Source organism: Poecile atricapillus, chromosome 2, assembly GCF_030490865.1.
Source record: "Poecile atricapillus isolate bPoeAtr1 chromosome 2, bPoeAtr1.hap1, whole genome shotgun sequence".
NCBI lineage: Eukaryota > Metazoa > Chordata > Aves > Passeriformes > Paridae > Poecile > Poecile atricapillus.
Window position 1 is genome coordinate 115,368,305 of NC_081250.1, and position 10,060 is coordinate 115,378,364.

General features: G+C 43.4%; 1 protein-coding gene and 1 non-coding gene across 2 annotated transcripts; both read right to left on the minus strand.

Annotated features, from left to right (window-relative positions):
- Window positions 1-2,434: 2,434 nt before the first annotated feature.
- Window positions 2,435-5,415, minus strand: RPS20 (ribosomal protein S20). The gene is made up of 4 exons (XM_058832734.1): window positions 5,263-5,415; window positions 3,899-3,998; window positions 3,078-3,151; window positions 2,435-2,661 (listed from the first exon to the last, which is right to left on the minus strand). Exons 1-4 carry the CDS (start codon window positions 5,263-5,265, stop codon window positions 2,479-2,481), a joined length of 360 nt encoding a protein of 119 aa, XP_058688717.1. The 5' UTR covers window positions 5,266-5,415; the 3' UTR covers window positions 2,435-2,478.
- LOC131576798 (small nucleolar RNA U54) lies at window positions 3,231-3,294 on the minus strand. Its single transcript, XR_009277076.1, has one exon. It is a non-coding gene; the product is annotated as a small nucleolar RNA U54 (small nucleolar RNA).
- Window positions 5,416-10,060: the final 4,645 nt, after the last annotated feature.

Sequence of the window (10,060 nt, forward strand, 5' to 3'; positions counted from 1 at the left end):
CTTGAGAAGTTTGGGGAGCACAACCTTTAAAAAAAAAAAAACACCTGGCAAGTTATACTAAGAAACACCCAAGGGAAGGCGCGCTAGCAGCCTCAGCTGGGGACTGCTCTCATCCACCTGCAGCCCCCTCCCCGGGAGGCTGAGCACCCGCAGGCAGCCGGGGTCAGAGCAATCCCCGCTCCCGCGGCCGCCCAGCCCAGCTCGCCCCTCACGGGAGCGCCGCTACCTTGGCGCGCGCGGGAAGCCACGAGCCGGGCCCGCTCGGGCGGGGCATTTTGGGTGGAGAGGCGGGCGCTGATTGGCCGAGCGTGAGGGGGGAGGTGGGCGGTGATTGGCCGAGCGCGGGGGAGCGCGGGGGAAGCACGGGCAGAGCTCCGTGCGCCCGGCAGGGGGCGCCGCCGCACAGCGCACGGCAGTGGAGCCGCCGGCTCGTGAGGGAGGGAGTGGGGGGAACGGGGGAACCGGCATGGAGCGGAGCGGAGCGGAGCAGCGTGTGCTCCAGACGCAGGGTTTGCTTATCGTCCTCAATAAGACACGGCGGTAAAGAAGAGGTTTGGTCCGACAGCCGGGCGGCCAGAGGAGGAGGGTGTTCTGCCTGACAGAGGGGGAGGAGGAGGGGCGGGGAGACGCGGGTACCTAAATGTTTCCATCCGAGCAAGTTATATAAAGTTAGCGTGGCTGTTGCGTAACCGTTCCGGCACGGCCGCGGTGTAGAAGCAGAGAACGAAGTAGAAAATAAATAAAAAATAAATAAAATCGCGGAACGTGAGCGTCACGCGAAAGGCAGGGGTGTGCAGGCCAGGGACGGCGTGCGGCGGGGAAGGCGGGATGAGCCTGGAGGAGCTCCGTGGCAGCGCCTTTCACAAGCTAAGGATCGACCCTCCCGGTAACTAATGTAAAGCCCTCCTGTGTCAGCCGGCCTGTTCACTCACTAGGCGGGCAGCAGTATTTCTGCACCCAGGAACAAAGGTAAAGTTACATCTGTGTTTATGGGTAAGTTGGAGATAAGTGAAAAGATGACAAAGGAAATTGGTCCTTGAAGTGCCACAGCTGAAAGAAGATCGGTGGGACTTCAGCTCGTTTAGATGTGTGTCGGAGGTACAGCCAGATGTAAGCAGATACAAAACTCTTCGACCAGTTTTGACCAACAGGGAAAAACCAAAGGCAGAAATGGTGTCAAACCCAGCCAGCCATGCCTGCATCCCTCTAAGTGCTTTCAGTCACAGGGCTACTCTGTTAGAAGGAAGACAATACTTGTGTGCAAGTAACTTACATCAGTGAGTGTAACCTATCTCCATGTGCTATTTGTTTGCCCAGTTATTCCTGTAAAGAGCAGCCTATATAATAATTTAAAAAAAAATAATTTTAAAATTACAGCTAGAAGTATTTGTCAGGCAGCTTATATTTGTGGCATATTACCAGAAATAGGCTTTAAGGAAGAAACAGGTGTTTTGTGTTGGGAGGTATTTTCCCTTTCACTCAGTTGTTTCTCAAGGAAGTAGGCTTGACACAATCTGTTCACATTGATTCGCCTCCCTTCCACCAAAGCTCCCAAGCCTACCAAATGGAAGGTCAGAATCCTTGTAAGACCTTAAATTTAAGGAAATTGAAGGCCTCTTGTATCTCTTGATTAAGAAAGCTCAAGCTTTGGTCAGTTTTACGTTTTAGAAAACAAACAGGACCCGAAGCTGCTTGCAGAGAACCACCACTGCTTGTTTTAATTAGAATTCAAGTTCTCTCCTATGCTTGAAGCAGAAGCAGCAACCCGATCCTTCATGGATTAAAACTGTTTTCTGTAACTCTGGGGTTTTGGTTTTGTTGGTTGAAGAATTAATCACAGTTCCTTTGAGAGACTTAAAAGCAGCAATAAAAATGGCTGTTTTGTTGCTTTACATATGAAGCTTACTCTTAACACTAACATCTATGGAAATCTAAACCTGACAAGACAACTAAGTAGTTTCATAGTTCAGTTTTGTGACTGTACATGCATGTCAAAATAAACTTGTTAAATTCAATGTGTTCACAAATTTTGAAGTTTTAGAAGTAGCACCCCCAGGATCCTTTGATTGTGACACACATGGGGGGGGGAGGGGGAGGATGATAATAAGCTAAGCGTTAGCTCAGTCTTGCACAGCAAGAACCAAGAATTGAAAATTTGGTAATTTTACCTAAATATCAATTTTAATGCAAGTACTTGTCTGTGTATAAACGAAGGTTTCAGCCTAAATCAAACCCTTAAATTATTAAAAATATGTTTTTCATAAAGTGCTGCACAACCATGTAGTTGCCAGCCTCCAATGAAACCAGGATGCCCAAGTTTAATTTTCCTGGTATTTACAGCTGGCATACAGTCCTCACACAGCATTCTGATCGTGGTTTCTTCACAAAAACCATCACAGAACTATCTCTTGGCACATATAAGAAAAGAAATGAGTTATGAAAAGTTGTAAATCAACTTTATTCAATGATAACCATCATTTAGGCATCGGCAATAGTAACTTCAACTTCTACGCCTGGTTCGATGCTGATGGAAGTGATCTGCTTGACGATCTCGGAAGGGCTGTGCAAGTCAATGAGCCGCTTATGGATACGCATTTGGAAGCGATCCCATGTCTTGGAGCCCTCACCACAAGGCGTCTTCCTGGTAGTGATCCGCAGCGTCTGAAAAGTCAAACACCAGGGATTTAGCTGATGCACTGAGAGGAGTAATCTACAATCCTATAAAAAGATGATCACCTACAAATACTGTGTGGTATCTATGCCATTAGAAAGTTACCTATTGGGTTATGGTCTACTGGTGTTAACACTCCTTCCCTACATATTTAATTTAATTTGAAAAATGAGTTCATTATCAAAATGAATTGAAGAGAAAAGACCCTTCCATATTCAACATATTTGGCATTTAAGTTACCCTAGGTGTCAGAGCAACTTGTGAAACCATCTTTTTACACTGGGTCACCTTTAGTTTAGTAGCACTGCTTTTCATCTCATCTTTTGTTCTTTAAAAAAATACGTTTTTAAGCACACAGTTGCAGAAAGAAAATCAACTTTTAAGACAGGAAAACAGTGTCAAGTACCTTGGTGGGCATGCGAACGGGTCCCTTCACCTTCAGGTTTTTTTCCTTAGCACCTCTGATCAAGTCAGCACAGACTGAAAAAAGACATGCAATAGGCTCAGGTTTGCAGCTATTTTTCTTGCTTGATTTTTTAAGCAAGTATTTTAAGCAAGATGTTGGCTCAGAATAGCGTATGAGTGATCACTGACATTCATTTAAAGCATTATCCTCATAGCCAACCACGTACAACTGGAAGCGTTGTGACATGATGAGCAAAATCATGGTGCAACAGTAAGTAAAAGCCATTACTACAAGTTTATACTGTATTTAAGTTATCAACCTGAAGCTCCTGCAAATAGGAACTTTTCTTTACATTTTTGTTATATGATTAAACACTGGCTAAGCTAATTCCTAAACAAGACTACATTTTTTTTTAAAGAACATTATATGAACTCTTCATAACACACATGACAAAATATCAAGAAACCAGTGCCTGTCAGTTCTTACACATTCAAAGCATGAGAACTACTTCAAAATTCTCTGTAAGAACTAAAGGGAAGAAGCTGCACTCTCTTACACTAGTCATTATGACATAAATTTTCTTCATAATGAAAACCCCCGAAACACTAACTCTCATTAAAAATTAAATCAGAATGTACTTTTTGATGTATGAAGCAACTTGGGTTGGCTTTGCGAGCCGAGGCACATACAAAAAGGCAAACAGTAGCATCTTTAATTACAACTGGTTTCAATATATTATATTTTTCAATGCCTTACATGGCACCTATTATTCATTACTATTTACTTGAAGCCACCCAAGTAAACAGAGAAGTACTACTCACCCTTCTCCAGTGATTTTACATTGCGACTCGTCAAAGTAATTCTGATGCGATGAATCGCCACCTCTTGTTCCACAGGTGCTTTGCCAGTATCTTTGAACGCCTAAAATGTTGAAGTTACAAATATCAAACACTACAGTGAACACCAACTAACGCTATCCACTGCCTCTTGGAAACGGATTTCTAAAGTAAAGAACAATCTAGCTATGGGACTATCTAACACTATTGACTAGAACAGCTACCTGAAGGGCATGGCAGCATAGTAAAAATAATGGGAAGAGAATGAAAGAGCAAAGTCCTAACTCTAAGCAATTTTTTAGCGTCTAACTGCTTCTCAAGGTGCGAAGCTGGAAGCTCTCCTTTCCCTGGTTTGCCTGTTCACAGCTGTATACAGCTGGCACAAACATTCCTTTTCCTCAAAAAAAAAAACAAAACAGTATTTCAGTCATCATGTATCTTTTATGTCAATACAAATGAAAGACTTGATCAACAAACCTGCAACAACTCACACCAGGAGAACAAAAAGGGGCACTTGGCCAGAAAAACTAATTCGGCCACTCAGGAAACTGATTTGAGGAGTTTAAGCCATTAAATACTTGCAAATAATGGGGCGCTAACGTGAGTTAAGTGAGCTGATGAAACAGGAGTAAAAAAACAGAGATAGGAAGGTCTTAACAAAAGAGGAATTAATTATATATACATATGTCTCTATAAAAACATAAATAGGGGTGCTGCCCAGAGGATGGAGCCAGGCTCTTCTCGGTGGTGCCAATCAGTAGGACAAGAGACAACAGGCAGAAACTGATGCACAGAAGTTCTACCTGCACATGAAGAACTTTACTGTGCGGGGGACTGAGCACTGGAACAGACTACCCAGAGAGCCTGTGTGGCGTATCCCTCACTGGAGATATTCAAGAGCCGTCTGGACTCAATCTTGTGCCATGTGCTCTAGGATGACCCACTGCGGTTCCTTCCAACTTGATCTATTCTGTGACTGTGGAACATGGGATGTCAAACAGACCACGAGGTGCTACCTGCCGCATTACTTGACCACGACCCCTAACAAGGGCCGCCTGTAAGGGCAGAGACACGAGGCCGGATCAGCACCGCTCACGCTGGGCTGCGGCCGCCTTCCCTCGGCCTGCGCTTCCCCGCGGTGCCGCTCCTGAAGGGACCGGCACTGCCGGGCCCAAGGCCGCCCTCCCTGCCCGCCGGCTCCGGCTGAGCCGCGGGAGCCGCCCCAGCGGCCGAGGAGCCTTCGCGCACCGCCGGGAAGCGCAGCGCTTTCCCGGGGCCGAGGGCCTGCACGCCCGGCCGGGCGCGGCGGCCCCGCTTCCTCCCCCGTCCCCGGCTCTCCCCCGCCTCACCATGGCGGCAGCGGAGCCTTCCTGACCGACTTATTCCCGGGCTCTGGCGGCGCGGGGCCCAGCGAACAGCGGTGAGCCAGGAGGCGGCGGCGGCGCAGGAGAGGCGGGCGCGGCGGCGGCGTGCCCTTATATAAGGGAGCGGCACCGCCTCCATCCGGGCGCTGCGGGACCTTTCACCCGGCCGCTGGGCGCGGAAGCACCGGGGCGGGGAGGCCAGGCCGGGGAGGCTCTGCTTCCTGCGGTGGCCCTGTAGCCCCGGCTGGTGGAGAGTGGAGAGTGGCCTGGTGGTCGGCAGCTGCTGTGCCCCTTCTTCGGGCTCGGCCCATCCTGAGGGACACAACGCCATTCCCGCTCGGGTCCCGCGGGCATCTCGGGCTCCTGTTTGCCTTCCGGGAGATTTCGGCATTCTGCAGGGGGGAGGGCCGGGATTGGCGCACAGGCGAGGCTGTATCGCTTCCAGAGATAGCGAGCCCGTTCCTGTCTGAGCCTTTGGGTCTTTTTGTCTTCTTTTACTACTGAAAGCGACAGGATGAGAGGACGCGGTCTTAAGCTGTGCCAGGGGAGGTTTGTGTTGAACATTAGGGATTTATTCGCAGAAAGGGTGATTAGACACTGGAGAGGGAGATGGTGGGCACTGTTACTGGAGATGTTTAAGGAAAGACTGGATGTGGCACCGTCAAGTTGAACGTGGTGGTGTTCGGTCACAGGTTGGACTCGATGGTCCCAGAGATCTGTTCCAGCCCAGCCGATTCTGTGATCCTGTAAAGTGGAGGTGCGAGAGAAGTTTTAAATAAAAACGCTCTTTTTATTCATGCCTAAATTTAAGAACTTAGATTGATTTTATTTATGGAAGTTCTATTATCTGTTCAGGTTGGGCATTGTAGGGATATTTTTTACTGAACATTTTCTTTGATTTGGGCTGGATGGTGGTAATTGAAAGTCCTAAACCACGCGTTCTTTTGAAAATAATGTCTGTTTCAAGTTACATCACTGGAGAACCAGAGAAACATGTATTGAAATGATGGCCTATAATAGGGTCACTATGACTGCCTTTTAAAATTAATAATTAAATTCTAATTTGGAGTTCTGTCTAGGAATCATAGATGTGTATAGTGTTAGCATCACTGCTGCACCTCTGGAAGCTTAGTTATTACTACGGTTATTCACGAAAGCTTTCTTGTTATTTTAAGATGAGCTTACTTTCAGCTATCCCACTCTGCTTTAATACATATAAATATTCTTCTCCTGCCAGTTGCTTTGGAGGTTTTAATTTGGTCCTTAAACCTCATGTGATGCAGTTAACTTTTATGTGCCAACTATTCCATTGTTTAGGCTTATTTTCACTTGGATTATTTGTACTCTTTGAAATCTCTAATTTGCTAAAATATTCTAATTCACAAATATCTACTTTGAAAGTATCAGGCTGTATTCTGATAAGCAGCTCCAAGAAATGTGGGTACAGAAGTTGTCATCCTGTTGCTGTTTCCTGAAATGCAGCAATGTCTTTTGCCAATGGAGATTAGTACTTGAAAAATCTGTTTAGATGATAGTCGTGTCTCTCTGTTCTCTTCCTCCCTGCAATGAAAACATCATTTAGTTCTAGTGGTTTGTTTTCTGAGGCATTTAATAATTACATATATACTGGTTTTGAACTCATACACAAGGAACCCACATTTATTCTGTTACCAGCTATTCCAGCTACTTCTGAGGAAATTTTCCATCTAAGTGTTTTAAATTCATCACTTTTAAATACATGACCTCACACTGATCATGCTGATGCACTTAGTTTTCCAGCAATCCAGATGGTTCCAAATCAGCAGTCTTGCTGCACTATTTACTTAGAGCTTTTATGAATGTTCTTAATAAACTTTATTTCCAGATAAAATACTGAGTACTTTGCTGCCAAGAACTAATTCCTGTGGGATTCAATTAGAAGTATGTCTGACTGACACAGACCTGTAGCCTTAGTTTTAATCTGCTTGCTATGAACTGTATGTGCACAACTGTGCTGGTTTCTCTGTGTCCTACTGCAAAAGTCAATGTGCAAATGTGTTATATCAACACTGTTCCTATTGTCTACCAAACAAATTCTGTAATTGCATGAGAAAAAAAAGAAATTCCGAAAATATACGTTTTCCATACATGTAAGCTGTGTAATTTAAGTACAATTTGCTCATTTATTTCTTGTTCCTGTATGAAGAAGTTGGTTTGGGTTTGGTTTTTTTCCCCCTGGGATTAAGGCGAGGTTGACTGTAAGTTCCTGAATTTGTTCCTTTCTTACTTATTTTCCTAGTATTGGCATTACCTCAGCTTTCTTTGAGATTTTTCTTTTTTTTTCTGAGCTTCCCCAGATTTCTCAGAGCTTATGGAAAATCCACATTAACAGCACACAAGTTGCCTTTGCCAGCTCTTAAAATTTTTGGATGCAGGCTATCTGGAGCTGCTGATTTAAAAACCGCCTCACTTCTGTTCCTATGTTTAAGGCTTTCCATGGCTATTGTTGGAATTTTCTGATATATGTTGTTTTTCTCCACAAATGTGCAACAGAAATTTATCTAGACTTTGTTTTCTTTGAAATACACTATATATCAAAAAATGCTCCTTCTTGTCATTCATAGGAGTAAAAAGCTGTTCTAAATACAACTTTTTGCTTATCTTGTATTTTGTCATTCTGAACTTCTAATTAATATTTTGTATTCTGCCTGGTTTTCTCTTGATTACATACTGCTTTTCATGTAGGTTTTTCTCCCAAGACAACGCTGACTTTAGTTAAGAGATTGTGATTCTGTCACTTAAATTAATACCCAGCATCCTCTGCTTTTTAGATGAAGCTTCTAGAATGTTTCCCTGATGTCAAGTAATTATGAAGATAAACAATTAAAAAGCAAGGCATACTTTTGACATGATTTAGTAGTCTGTAGCAGAAACAATTTGATACCAATTTTAATGATTTATCATGCAGAGTATCAGTCCATGTGCATTCAGGATACTTTCTGACTTTTGTTTTGGGGTTTACAGATTACTGAGGTTTTTTTTTCTCTCTTCCTTTGACTAGTTTGTCCTTCAGAAGAGTAGATCCTGGGATGAGTCTATCTATGTGACAGAAGGAGCTTGTGTGCATGTAGTCCATCAAGTCTTTTGCAGTAACTTAGTGAAATGCAGATTTTTGTTGTCTTTTGGTGAATGTTGAACCTTTCTCATCTGCCTTTGGCTGTGTCAAAGGACAGACATACTCCCCAGACTTTGCAGCTTGGGTTGTGAACACCATTCATTTTTTCGGAGTAGATTTATTCTGCTTATTTCACACTGGTGGCAGGTCCCGCCAGTGGATGGTTTTGGCAGGGCTCACAGTAGCTTCCATAAATCTGCTATGTCACTTTTCATAGCAGTTATTTCATGTGGGCAGCTCCCTGGAAGCTGTCTTGGTTATGCCAGCCTAATACCTCTAGTATTTCCTTTCAGTGGTGATTAACATATTGTTATTTACTTGTAAATAGTTTCCTTCTCCAAGGTCATTTGGATCTCACCACACTTTTAAGGGTTTTGTTTGAGCGTCTGGTCTTCAAACACCTGTGAAGCAGGATCATACGAAGCAGGCTTCCACAAAGGTCATCAATAGATGGCTGAGTCTCTAAACCAGTTGGGAGAAAGCCCACAAAAGCTATTTTTAACCCTTTTAAGAAAGGCTACAGCATCTGTTTGGTCTTAATTGTAGCTATCTGCTTATCCTCTTAATCAGTTGTATCTTGTTGTAGAACTCTCATCCAAGTTTGTTGCTCAGCACTTAACTTTCTCTACAAGTGTCCCAGCAAATGGAACTTCAGAAAAAAAACTTGAAACTAAAAAATATCCCCCTTTAAAAGACTGATTTGTGTAGATGGGTAGCTGCTAACTGGCGTTGTTCTCTGCAGGTAGCAGGCAGACAGAATGCACAGCTGGCATTCTCATATTGCACCTAGCCTGTCCATTTTACATTTTCTAAATTTTCATGCCAATTTTAGCATAAAGCTCAGCATATAAAAATGCAACCACCTCTCAAAATACAAGGCTCTCTTTACCTTAAAAATTCCTCATGTTAGCATGGAAAACATGAACTAAGTCTCTGATTCATAAAAAAGAGCAACTGTGCCTTGATGGAGTCCTTTACTGTTGATAAACATGGCCACAAATATTGATTGTTAGGAGATGTTTTCAAATGGGCAACTTCATCGTTATCACCACAAGCTCTTTCCTTCTAAACATGTGCTTTATGCCTGGCAGATAATACACTTGGCTTCCATTATCATTGATGTGGTTAGAGCAAAACTTCTTCCTTGTCAGCCTGTTTTGCCTTGTTTTTCTGACAGATCACTGTGACAAAAAATATAAAGCTGCTGATATGCTACAGCATGTCTAGTGTCATTGAATTTGTGATACATCATTACAATATCTCTTCAATCACTGGGGGCTGAAACAGTATTGTCTGTCTGGGAAGCTTTCAGGAGGATATTTGAATTCATCCTGTTCTAGTTCAATCTTAATTTTATTTTTTTTTTTTCAAATTGATGAATTACATGTTCTCTGCTTTCCTGGAAGACTGTTTTCTCTCCACTCCTTGCACTGCAGATGTGATACTTCTGTCAAATCTGTAATAATGAAAAAAACCACCTTTTGCAGACAATTACAGTAACTCACACAGCCTTGATAGCAACCAAGGTTGTTTATTGATTAGCAACATGTAATTTTCTGGTAATCAATTAACTATATATTGTGGATCAGTATCAGTACTACAACAGAAATCACAGTACCAGAGACTTAC

Coding starts and splice junctions, on each gene's coding strand:
- RPS20 (XM_058832734.1), bottom strand. Junction 3,152..3,898: donor TGTAAAATCACTGGAGAAGG/GTGAGTAGTACT, acceptor GTCTTTTTTCAG/TCTGTGCTGACTTGATCAGA. Junction 2,662..3,077: donor CCGTTCGCATGCCCACCAAG/GTACTTGACACT, acceptor TTGACTTTTCAG/ACGCTGCGGATCACTACCAG.